We start from the raw sequence: 12,986 nt of genomic DNA, 5'->3' as shown, positions 1-12,986 counted from the left end.
ATCAATCCTCTGTGTTACAACCAAAGTGATTCTTCTGAAACACAACCTGGTCATGTTACTCTTTGAATTAAAACTCTTCCACAGTTCTCCGTTGTCCTCTGGATAAAATCTAAATTCTGCCTTATGGTTTACATATACAATCTGGCCTGCCTACTTGTTCACTCTCAGATTTTACCACTCCTCCAGGTTTGTTCTCTTTTCTCTAGCTACTCTGAACTTCTTTCTGAGCTTGGAAAGCCTTGCATTCTCCCTTCTACGTGCTGCTTTTTCTGAAAGATTTTTCCTCCTAGTCAATGTCTGATTAATGTCTTATTCTTCAGATTACATTTTCAAAATAACTTTCTCTAAAAAGATTTTCTGGGACTTCCCCCATCCCCACCCCTGCCACCATTCTGGGTTAAGTGTCCCTTTATGTGTCCCTGGATCTTGCTGTACTTCTCATAATGTGATACTTATCATACAATACTGCATTCTCTCAACCTTTCGAATCAGAGGTCTTTGAAAATCTGCTAAAAGCTATAGATCTCCCCAGAAAAAAAAGAGCACACGATAAATTTTGCATACGATTTCAGGAGTTTTATAAAACCCATAAAAGCCTTCAAGTTTCCATGGATTCCAGATTAAAAACCCCTGCTCTATTATAATTACCTGCCTATTTTCTTATATTTCCTGCTAGCCTGTATGCTCCTTGAGGGTAGGGACCACGCCTGTGTTGAAATAGGCATTTCCTCAGCACCTGGCACAATCCCCAGACATAAAAGATGCTCAATAAGCATTTGCCGCAGGTATGACTTACTCTAAGACATTAGGATTAAAGGACTATCACACCTTCATTTCCTAAATCAAATTAAATCTGACTTAGCTTCATCCTACATGGTTAGCAAGAAGTCTTAAATTAGTAATTTTCAGGAACCTCTTCTCGTGTTTTTTTTTTTTCCCCAGAATGTCAGAGCTTAAGGGGCCCTGACATTCTGGAAGATTTCTTCCTCACCTCATTGGAGTCTCTGTTTTCACCATTACTCTTTCCCCAGTAAATCATCACGTTACATGTTTGTTGAATGAGTCCTTTACGTACATATTTGTATCCCCCTCTTTAGAGATTAGGTTAAGATATTTGTCAAAGGTTAAAGCCTCAGTAAGTGGCAGAGATAGATTCAAAGCCAGGTCTATCTGTTTTTAAATATTGTGTTTTCCTCATTAAAATGGCAATTGATTCTGGGATGGAGCTGTATGGGGTGCGACTGGAGTCAGAAGAGCCTCTCTGGCTGGATGATAGAGGTGGAGGGGGACACAATGGTGGGACCAAGGGAGATGAAGGAATCAAACAGGTTTCAAGACTGGTTTCATTAACAGACAAAGGAATTTGAGAAGAGAGAGAGTTTGGGTAGTGGGATGAAGTAGAAGTGGAAAGAAATTAAGTTTGGGACTTATTGCTTTTGCAATTTCCCTCCCATCTAGGTAGAGACATCTAGCAAGCAATTGAAAATGTAGGGCCTAAGTACTAAAGAGATGCCGGGGCTGGTAATACATTTAGGGACATTCCCTTTATTGTTGATTTCTCAACGTCTTTGTGATGTTTAATTGTGGGCTTCCAGCCCTCCTCTTCTGATGGTCCACTGAGTTTGTTTTAAAATTATGAGAAACCACGAACTTGGTGGCTAATGGAGCTATTTGTACGTGGATGCTCTAAACATGGAACACTCCATTCAGAAATGACTTCCGTGGCGGGCAAAGCTCAGACTCAGGCTCTAGAGACAGTCTTTGGTCTTCTCTAAGAAATGTTTTAAAATTCAGAAGAGGAATACCATTCACATATTTTATACAGTTCACTTGTACTCCATGTGCAGACTGCATTAAGGACAGATCTCTTTACGGAGCCAAGTCACAAGACACCTGGACAAGGGGCAGCTTACCCAGCAGGCAGGTGGGGGGTGGGGAATCAGATGCACTAGGACAAAGGACAATACAGGACCTGATTCGGACTTCCTCAGGAAGGACTCTGCGCTCGGCTGCTTTGGAACCTTCTTTGAATTCCACCAACCCTTCCTTATCATTTCCTGCCTTGTTTTGTTTTTTGCTTTACTTTTTACCAGACTGGAATTTTCCTAGGCTTAGCCACTTACATCATATCACATGTATTAAAATACATCCATTTCCAACGTGAAATAACTACATTTTGAAGGAAATTTTTTTGAATTTTGATAATTTTTGGTTTTTGTAAGGATAAGTCATTTTATTCTTGACTTAAACTTTATTTATATATGATTACCTGAATCATGTTGTAGTTGACTAGGTTCTGCAGATATTTTGTTACATATTTATTAACTTTGATTTTTTCCAGTTCATTTTGGAGCAATTTTTTTTCGGCCCTAAGGGGATATGACAGCCCAGCAGAACCTTCTCTTAGCCCCTCCTCACATAGGGAGAGCCATTTGATGAACGAATGAATGAATGAACGAATGAATGAGAATTAAGTCTTTTTCCCAAGTCTTCTCTCCAAGGCGGGTTCTTTTCTCATTCTCCTGGGATCTCAGCTCTGCCAGGAGGCTGGGTAGAGAGGCCTTTCGCAAACGCTAAAACTGCGGAGGCGGAGGAAGCTATCCAGCGCTCTGGGCTCAGCGGCCCTGGGCAGGGTGAACCCGGGGTCCCGCGGCGGCTACAGTGGCCAGAGAGCTAACTGCAGTCCGGGCCCCCCGCCAAGCCCGTGCGCATGGGCAGAGCTGCACCCCAGCTTTGCCGCCCCTCCCCCACTGCAGGTGAGCCGCACAGCCGCGGTCCCCACCCCCAGCAGCCCCGGGGGTGACGTAAGGCCTCTGGACCGCGCTCCCGCCCCGCCCCTGCCGGCAGCGCCGGGGGCCAGCGGCTTCGCGGCGGCAGCCGGTCCCGCTGCGGGACACGCCGGCTGCAGCAAGCAGAGCGGGCAGCAAGGCGCTCCAGTGGGCTCCTGCAGCGGCCTGACGTCAGGGAGAAGAGTGTTCAGGCAGAACTCCGGGCTCCTGCCGCGGCACACCTGCCCCGCTGGCCGCACCGCCGCAGCTTCAGCAGGGTCCGCACCCGCTGCCCCGCGGGATCGCGGGACGCCCAGCCAGCCTCAGCTGTCCATCTCCGCCCTAGCCAGCCAATTGCCCATGACTGTCCCGGCCGCACCTCCTAGAATCTATGACGGGCGTGCGGAGCAGCCTATGAGATTGGGGCCCCGGCGGCTAGGCCTGGGAGCGGGAGCCAATGAGCATCATTTCAGGTGGGTGGAGGGAGCGGACCTCGGGAAGGTAGCTTCGTTCGGGTTGCTAACGTCTTCCCTTGGAGATGGGCGCGCAAACGGACCAGTGGGTCTGGGGGCGGCGGTGACGGGCGTCGAGCTGGCCCAATGAGGGTGGGGGTGGGTGGAGCAGCGCCGAGCAGCAGTGCTAAAGGAGCCCGGCGGAGGCAGCGGTGGGTTTAGGACTGAGGCACCGGATCTGTGGTCGCGGCTGGGGACGTGCGCCGGCGCCACCATCTTCGGCTGAAGGTGAGAGGTGCGTCTGTGCGGGTCCGAGTGCGGCGGCCCGGAGCGGACAGACGGCTTTGGGATGGGGGTGGGGATGGGGGTGGGGAGAAGGATCCTTGGCGGGTGGACCCGGCGGGTCTGGAGGGCAGGAACCGAGCCGAAGCAGGAGCGCGAGGAAGCCAGAGGGGGCTCGGGGTCGAAGGTTTGTGCTGCAGCGATCGTAGATTCGTGCGGGGAAGGATCTGGGGATTGAGGTATTGGGATCTGGGGATTGAGGAAAAGACCCCTGGAGGGACGGGAGATGAGGTCTTTGAGAGTGAGACCCCTGCAGGGATCAGGGCCTGGGTATGCGGAGGACGACCCCCGGGGGGCCAAGGATGGAGATCTTGGGGTTGGGATATGGGAAGCTTGTACTCGGTGTGTGGGATCCGTGGGGCGCGGAGTTGGGGGGTCTGGGGCTCTGCTGGGGGTCCCGGGGTGTCCCGCGAGTCTGTCTGTCCCCCAGGAGGGGAGGGAGTCCTGGGCGAGCTGGAAAGCGCCATCCCGGTTGGGGGTGGGCGCTGGACAGGAAGGGCGCCTGGTGGGTTCCTGGGTGAGTTAGGCCGGGTCTGGCACCCCGGCTGCCGTAAGGGGTTCGCCGAGGTCTAGGAAGACGGGCGGCGCGCCCGGACCGGTGGGCTGGAGGGATCGGAGGACAGGGCTCAGCACCGCTGGGAAAGCGCGCGGCGAGTGAGGGTCTGAGGAGCCGGCGGCCAGCGTGGGTCAGGTCGGGCTCCGCTGGTGTCCGGAGAAGAGAGCGAGAGAGGGTGCGTCTTTTAACGCGCTCTGTGGACCGCGGGGGCCGGGGATGAACGCCCGGCGAGGCCCGGGCGGTGTAGAGGGGCGAGGCGGGAAATGTGGCGGGGGCGCGCTGCAGCAGGGCGGCCGGGGGGAGGGTCAGCCCTCGCCTCGGGATCCCTTTATTGTGTGAGTGATCTGAGAATGCCTCGCCGCAGTCTTCCTGGCCTTCTGCATCTAGGGTCACACCCGATGCCATAAAACTGGACTGGAATGGGGTCGGAGGAAAGTTGCAGCCGCAGAGTCCTGGCGTGTGCGGGGGCTTTGTGGGCCTGCAGTGGGCGGATGCGGCCCAGGAACCAGGGAGGCCCCCAGGTTGGCCTGCCTGGGAACTAGGGCCTTAGGAAAGAGGTTGGCAACTCAGTGGGTCTGAGCTCAGCTGGTGAGGTTTGGGTAACGTGGCCTCTGCCCATGCCCGTTATCTCTGTTTCTTAGGGCCTCTGCAGCTCCCTTCAAGATCACTGCGGTTGATGGAAGGGGGTGGGGTGGGGTGGGGTAGGGGAAAGCAGGCGGGGTAGATCCAGACTGCAAATGAAACAAAGACTGCTGTTTTCGCTGAATAATATAATACTAAATATAATACTTTGGCTTTGCTGAGATTTTGTTTTTTAACATCGAAACTGAGGATTCTTTGAGCCTGACTTAATTATCCTTGATAGTATCTCACTCTGGAAAACTTTAATCTATTTATTGTTTTATTTCCTTCATCAGTCTGCCTTTTAGTCCCATGCTTTTGATGTTTAAGTATGCCCTGTCTGTTCGGATTCTGGAAAAGTGGCCATTTTATGCATCTCCTTACTTCTGCATCTTAAATTCAGTTCTTCCCTGTCCTTATCTAGAGAAAGCATATGGTGTAATGGTGCGGTATAGCATGAGTTTTTGCAGCAAAGGGATGTGACCCGAGAGCCTGGCTTTTTATTTGGGCTCCTTAGGGAAATCGTTACAATGAAGACAGACTGGATGGAAGGTGAGATGGAGGAAATTTTGAAGGGCATGTTGTATGATGAAAGACTATGTGCGACTGCGGTTTATGTACTTTCTCATCATGTATGAAGAATTAAAATTCCTGATGTTGGATCTACTTTTCAGAAATATGTAACAATGTTTTGATAAATTAACAGACTTGCACATCTCTAATGTAAGTAAGTGACCTCAATGGTAGCATTACACAAAATTAGGACAATTCTGTTTTGGTTTATCTGTCTTAGGTGGATGCTCTATCATGGACAATTTATGCATCATTTTTGTTTGGCTTTTTATATGTGAAATATTCATAAAATTGAAACATTTTCCTGTGTCCCTACCCTATAGTAGGTGCTGGGAGGCAGCCGAGAAATTCGCTGGGTGACATTTCATTGAAAGTCAAAAATGGCCTGATGGGAGGGAGCCCAGAGGTGTGGGCTTACAAAGCCAGTGAAGAGGATGGGGCTTTTGACTGTAGGAAGCCAATTTATACACAGATAAATGATTTAACTGTAATTATGCAGTTATTTCAAATAATACTAAGAATCTTTGGGTTATCTTTATGTCTCCTGCAACCCATTTATTCCTTTTTTTCTTAAGTGTAGGTATTTTTTCCTGTAAAATATTAAACATTTCCAAGATTGTGGGAGTGTATTCATTGGCTGAGTATACTTTTGAAGACATACTGGTAGGGTTTTTATTTAGTAGAGAGGCAGTATATAGTGTAAAACATGCCCTTCAAAATTTCCTCTCTCTTACCTTCCATTGCTGTAAAAGGTTCGAACTCATGAGCTGAACTCTGAGTTTAATCCTAGCTCTCCTATTTGTTAGCTTTGTTACCTTGGGCTGCTTATTGGCTTTCTGTGTACCTTAGATTTTTCATCTGTAATATGAAGGTATTACTAATATCCATTTCATAGGGCTATTGTGAGGATTAAGAGTTGATAGATGTAAACTGCTTAGAGTAGTGTCTGGCCATAATGAGTTATATATAACAACAGTATCTGCTATTTTAAAAATTGTGGTATTATCTTTTCTGCAAGGCAAAGCATTTGGGAGTGGTTCACTGTTAAATAACAGTATTATCAAGATTGGGTCCCAAATGTACAATGGAATGAAAAAAATAGAACATATTTGGTAATCACAAGTGAAGAGTTAAAATGGTCAAAAAAAAATCTTCATTGGCCTCATGAACACTATCAATTAAACAACAATTTGAGTACTTACTACCTGCTAAGCCCTGTGGGACAATGCAAGGGAGGGCAAGAAGAATGCCAGAAGAGCAGCACAAAATGTTAGAAGAGTGAGGATTAAATTGCCAGATTGACCTGAAAAGAACTTCTGAAAGGGTGGCATTTGGGTCAGTATTTGAAGGAATGATAAGTTTTTGGTTGTAGAGAAATTGAAGCTATGAGGGTAGTGACTACTCATGTAATATTTAATCAATAGATATAGATCTCCTTAGACTAGGGACTAGGCTAAATGCTTAGCATATAGCAAGGAACAGGAAACTGTCCTTACAGTGTTCAGTTAGTTGTAGAAAACTCTGGAAAAGTAATTTGTAATCCCACTACCCAGTGAAGACCCAATGAATACTTGAATATTTGTTCCTTTTTTAAAAAAGTATATATATTATTTCCCCACAAAATCAGGAGCATTTTATAATTATACTTTGAGATCAGTTGTTTTTTTTTCTTAAATTAGACGCATTTCCCCACTTAGAGAAAGTACTGATAAATTTACCAATGTACTTACTGATTTGATAGAATAATTTTCAAATACTTAATTTACTTAATAAAAAGACCTGCTCTAGAAATGACCTAAGATATTTTAATTTATAGTCACCTGCTAAATTTAAGCATGCCCAATGTAAAATTAAAGAAATCTGTATGTGCCTCCTGGCAGCAAGACAGTTTTCTAAGTGTTGTATGGGATATATAGTTTATACCCAACAGAAATAATAAGAGTAACTTGTTATAATAATTTGTTATAGTTGGACATTTTCTCTTTTAATAGACTCTGTCCTTCCTAAAGGCAGAGTATCTGATTGTCTCCAATTCATCTAGGATAAGTCCCACTTCAAAGTCATGCCTTCTTATCAGTGTATAGTGTATAGATTGGAACATAAAACTTGTTAAAAATCTTATTAGAGCAGTCTCTGGAGGTGGAGGTAATGGGCTTTTGAAACCATTCAGAATGTACATGTGTCCACGAATATTTTCTGTAAGAAGGCAAATGCGAATTTATTTATAAAACATATTAGCAGTTTTATTTGTAGAAGTCTTAATGTTATGTTCTGGGTTTTTTTCTATTTTGTTTTGTGATTTTTTTTTGTTTTACTCAAGACCATAATCTTTAAACTACTAGCATATTCTTTAAATCAGGTTATGAATTAGTCTAGAACATTAGTTATCAACTTTTTTCCTACATCAGATACCTCTTAGTAACAGTGGCTCACCATGGCAGCCAGAGACTTATGGAGTGATGGTTCTCAAAGCGTGGTCCCAGCACCAGCACCAGCAGCATCAGCAGCATCAGCATCAGCATCATCTGGGAACTTGTTAGAAATGCAAATTTTCAGGCTCCACCCCAGATTTAACTAAATCAGAAACTCTGGGGATGGGGCCAGGCAATCTGTATATTAATAAGTCCTCTAGGAGCCGCTGATGCACATGCTAAAATTTGAGAACCAGGCTCTAGAGCATGGGTGTTTGTAATATGTTACATTGTAACAAATAATTTCTGAAGAATCTTAGCTGTTTGATTCTAGTAAATTCCTATTGGGGGTGAAAGGGCTAGTATCTGCACCTACTATAAGTGATTAATCTTTTAGGACACAGATTGATCCCTTTAAGAATCTGAAGAAAGTTGTGGGTGTTCTTAGAAGAGCACACACATGCACACACACACATATACACGTACAGTAAGTATACAATATTTTTGAGCTACTTCAGTGATTTCATGGAGCTTGAATTTATGGACTCAAGGTTAAGAACCTTTTAACAACTTTGGACTAATTTATAGTTAACTTTGCAGCCTTCTCTCTTGGCTACAAAGAATTCTCATCAGTTTGTGGGGAAGGAGAAGTTGGGAGGATTTGATAGAGCAAGGGTAAGTATTCACTTGGCTTCTCGCATTGGTTTGGATGAATGCAAGCCTTGGAAACCGGGCTTATGAAATTTGCAATAACTGGGAGTTCGGAGTATTAACAAGTGTTTAATGATGGTTTTGGATCCCAGAAAGATATTGTCAGTCACATCAGAAAGGTGAGTAATGAATGTAAAATCTTGTCATTTGATCCAAAAAGCCAATTGCATAAGTATAGGAGGAGAGGTAGCTTATAACAGCTTGCATGGAGCCTTGGCTGACAGAACAGTTAATGATGCTAATGAGATACAACACCTAATTGGTTTATTAGGTAAAAGTCACAGAAACAGAGCTTTCTCTAGGTTGTTAACAGTTCCTTTTTCTTCTGCACTGGTCAGACCCTATGGAATATTATGTTTGCTTCTGGGCCCCACACTCTAAAGGGGCTTAAGCACATGGAGTCTGTTTAGAAGCAAGAGCTCAGGGTAGTGGAATGAGTCTTGATGAATGATGGAATGCTGAAGAGGAGACAGAGGGAGTAGGAGCAGCTGCAGGAGTGGGGTGGAGACCTGAATAGTTACCATCACATACTTGAAAGGCTGTTGTGTGAAGCCAAGTTACTCTTGTCCTCATTTGATCACACTAAGACCACACGGGCCATAGAGAAGCTGTGGGACTGACTTGGCATATTTGTAAGGAAGAACTTTGAGTCTATTGTCTGAGGGTAGAATGGGAGGTCGTTTTAGACCTGAAGCTTTACTCTTCTGGCAGTCAACGTGTTTTGTATCTATATCCTGGTGGTCACTCTAATTCTGGTACCACTCCCTAGGCCTTTTATTATGAATCTTTGTTTTCTTTTTCTTCATTCTCTTTTCCCTTCTTAATTCTCTGTTTAATTTGTGGTAAGGGTGAAAGAGGAGATGAAGAGGAAGAAAGTCAAACTGGAACTTTGCTTTTTCCTTCTGTTTGTTTTTTAGCCCTCAGTAACTGAGGGCATGCCTTGAGTAGTCTTCAGACAACCAGAGTCATAATTTGTGGCCACCCCTGAAATTTACCTTGGACACTCGGTTAATATGCCCATAAAGAGGAATACCCCAGCTCCTTAACTCAAAGTTTATGCTTTCTGTTTACCAAAGGTTTTGTTTTAAGTTTCTTAGAAGAGCAAAATTTGTGAATCATTGAATATTTTAAAATTTCTAACTTTGTCCTCCTCCTTTTATAGAGGCAGTTGCTCTTGGATTCTTCTGTCTAAAATGGCACAGAGAAGTGGACTTGAAGATCCAGAGAGGTATCTCTTTGTGGACAGGGCTGTCATCTACAACCCTGCCACTCAGGCTGATTGGACGGCTAAAAAGCTGGTGTGGATTCCATCAGAACGCCATGGTTTTGAGGCAGCTAGTATCAAAGAAGAACGGGGAGATGAAGTTATGGTGGAGTTGGCAGAGAACGGAAAGAAAGCAATGGTCAACAAAGATGATATTCAGAAGATGAACCCACCTAAGTTTTCTAAGGTGGAGGATATGGCAGAATTGACATGTTTAAATGAAGCTTCTGTTTTACATAATCTGAAGGATCGTTACTATTCAGGACTTATCTATGTAAGTATTCCCTCTAAATAATCATGTGTAGTGGTGACTGGGAATTAATGTAAATGATACATACTGTCATAATCAAATGAGACTGTGGACTTACCCGTACTCTGTTTACCATTACTGTTTCTATTAAAGATAGTCTCTTACGTAACCCCATGTCTTGCTTTGCTTTAAGTATTAGCATATAATTTGAAGTAATCCAGCCTGAAATTAAACATGCTAAAATAGTATTTGAAGACTTGTATTGGTGCTCTGGAACATAAGGCAGGGGACAGCTTGTGGCAGAAAGTTCAGAGAGTTTAATATAGGACTGGGAGTTGCGTTAATAGTAGAAAAACGGACAGCAAATTGTAGGAAATCCAGTGTATATCCAGGAGTGTAAAGTGAAGGAGCTGCAGCCTTAGAAGTTTCAGCGAAGAGCAAGAATAAGGTCACTGGGTGCAGAGAAGTGGGAAAGATGAGAACTGAGGTTTTAAGAGGAAGCACTTCAAGGTAAGATTGAGGCTGAGGTTGTGCTGTGGTTAGCAGTTGACACACATGTATGTTGCAGTAACTTGACAATGTCACTGACCATATAGAAGTTATTGAAAACAATTAAGGATAAGGTAGAGAGGAAAAATGCAAGCCAGATACTGGAAAAAATCTAGAATAACAAAACAGGTTTGAAGGGATGGTAGATACAGGTGGCAATTATTTAAAGAAGGCAATTTAAATAAAATTCAGATTTAGAATGAAGAGAAGTAGAAAAGATGACATTGTAATGGTCTGAATTTGGAAAAATTTTAGCAAGGGGTGTAATACTGAAGCTCATGCATAATTCAAAACTTCAGCAAATCAGAACTAGTTTTCCAATAGGAATTAGTTTATTTAGTGAATATTTACTGAGCACCTGCTGGGGTGAGTGTGGTGGACAGGACAGGTCCCTGCCATCGTGATACATCCTATAAGGAAATGAAACAGAACTAGGGGATAGAGTAGATAGGAGTCCGACTTTCCAGTGTGAGTCAGTGAAGAGCTCTTTGAGAAGGCAGCATTTGAGCTGGAATCTGACAGAAGGGAGCAAGCCATGGGAAAATCTGAGAAATGAATAGTTCATTCATGACCTTTTACCAGAGTAGTTTTAATTAAGCCTGATCATCTCTCATTTTTTTCTCTACGAGGTAGGATGTAAATTAAGAGAGTAAGAGGCACCAAGGTTGGGAAGGTAGCTTGAGAAGAGTGGAAAATGGTTGGAAAAGAGGAGACACCAAAGATAAGAAAATGATTGGAGTGTAGCATTGAGACTCCAGCTGAGACTGAATAACAAACAGTGTGTACAGTGCCCACATGTTTGTCTGGCCATGTGGTTTTGCCAGATTTGCAGCCTTGCCCCAGGTGTGTGAAGGCAGGAGAACCTGTTCACTGTTGTGTCTCCACTGCTAATGCAGTTCTTTTCTCTTCTCTTCCTTGTCAAACAAGTTGAAGGGGTCTGGAGCAAAGGTAATGGGAGTGAAGGAGTGAAAAAAAATGGGAAAATAAGAAACTGTGGGCAGGTCAATTTTGGATGATGCCCGGTGCAGTGACTTGTGAAAGGCTGGAAATGTGCTGACAGCCAAAAAGTTGTGGAGAACTGGAATGTGGAAAGGATCCAGGCTCTTTTTCTGCCAGTTGTCACCTTGATTCCCCACACTGAACCCTGTAGGTTTCTGTAACCAGGAGAAGGGAATAGAAAGGAAAAGGAGATTGTGGGTAAAATAGAAGAGGTAAAAGAAAAGAGTTTGTAGTCATTCTTCATGATACTTCTACAACTTTACAAGTATCTTTTATTGAGTTTATTTGAGTTTTTCCAACTTAATTCGGGTACAACCTGAGTGAATTTCTGAGTTTGAAAGCATGCTCCCGTTGGTCTTTACAGAGGAGAAGCTGAGTTTTTATCCAAGTATTCAGGTCACAGCAGAGGTGAAGATTTGGGAGGATCATGTCTGCAATTAGTGGGGTGGAGAAAGTATATCTACCTAAAATTCAAGATGGAGCACTTGACTCTCAAGAAATCCTATTAAGAGAATGGATCTGTGGATAGCTACGATTGGCTAGCATTGTGATAAATGTGTATTGGGCTTTGGAATTAACCAGTCAGTTGAAATCGATCAATTGAGGTGCCATGAGATCCACACTCTAACAACTTGGGTAAGACATTTTTGGACACATTTCTATAGATAAGATACAATGTATGTTCATTTAAATAAATCGGGTTATTCACAAGTTTAGTTATTCCCTTATATTTTCTTTTATTTAATCTCTCCAACATCTAACTTCCAATCATCTCATCCAGTATTCACTTTTTTCATAATAAAACCATTTAAGAGCTGTGAATGTCTCCTCTAGTACTGTTCTAGCTCACCTCACACATTTTGATGCATTTGTATTCAGCTCCAAATGTTTTCTAATTTCTATTATGATATCTTTAACCAGTGAACCATTTAAAAGTATACTTTCAAAACTTCTAAATGTTGGTTTTTAAATTATTTTTTTGTTATTTGAAAAAAAAATTTTTTTTTTTTGCTCAGCATTTTTTTAATTCAGTATCACATTTTTAATAAAGATTCATCCATATTGCTTTGTGTTGGTACAATTCAGTAATTCTCAGAGCGTGGTCTGTGGACCCCTAGGATTTTTCTCAAGACCGTTTGGGGGATCCACAAGGTCAGAACTGTTTTTATGATTAGGCTAAGATATTTGCCCCTTTCACTGTTGACACTGGTACTTATGTCAACAGTGAAAAGGCAGTGGTGGGGAGAACTGCTGACAGGTTGTCATGAATAAAGGCAGTGACCCTATACTGTACTAGTGGTCATTTTAATCCAGTTTCACTCAAGGTTGTCTTTGATAAAGCAGGAGAAATTGTTGATTTTATTAACTCTCACTTCTTGAGTACATGTCTTTTTAATATTCTATCGATGAAATGGTAAGTATGGATTAAGCACTTCTGCCTTTTGAACTATGGTGGTTTCTCTGAGGAAAAGCATGTAGTTATTTGAGTT

At 43.4% G+C, this 12,986-nt stretch overlaps 1 protein-coding gene across 5 annotated transcripts in view; it reads left to right on the top strand.

Annotated features, from left to right (window-relative positions):
* The first annotated feature begins 3,011 nt into the window (after window positions 1-3,011).
* Window positions 3,012-12,986, top strand: part of MYH10 (myosin heavy chain 10) — a 139,584-nt gene continuing 129,609 nt past the window's right edge. The window contains exons 1-2 of one of the 5 annotated variants that reach the window (XM_011358945.2): window positions 3,012-3,241; window positions 9,597-9,972. In XM_011358945.2, the coding sequence (XP_011357247.1) occupies window positions 3,129-3,241; window positions 9,597-9,972 (489 nt within the window). In that variant the 5' untranslated portion in view covers window positions 3,012-3,128. Of the gene's footprint in view, window positions 3,242-3,341; window positions 3,516-3,606; window positions 3,690-9,596; window positions 9,973-12,986 lie in introns of those variants that run through there. The other 4 variants (XM_023529935.1, XM_023529936.1, XM_011358946.2 and 1 more) reach the window with 4 other exon arrangements.

Source organism: Pteropus vampyrus, unplaced genomic scaffold (assembly GCF_000151845.1).
Source record: "Pteropus vampyrus isolate Shadow unplaced genomic scaffold, Pvam_2.0 Scaffold44, whole genome shotgun sequence".
Taxonomy (NCBI): domain Eukaryota; kingdom Metazoa; phylum Chordata; class Mammalia; order Chiroptera; family Pteropodidae; genus Pteropus; species Pteropus vampyrus.
The sequence above is the reverse complement of the archived record's forward strand: the minus strand, read 5'-3'. Positions and strand labels throughout refer to the sequence as shown.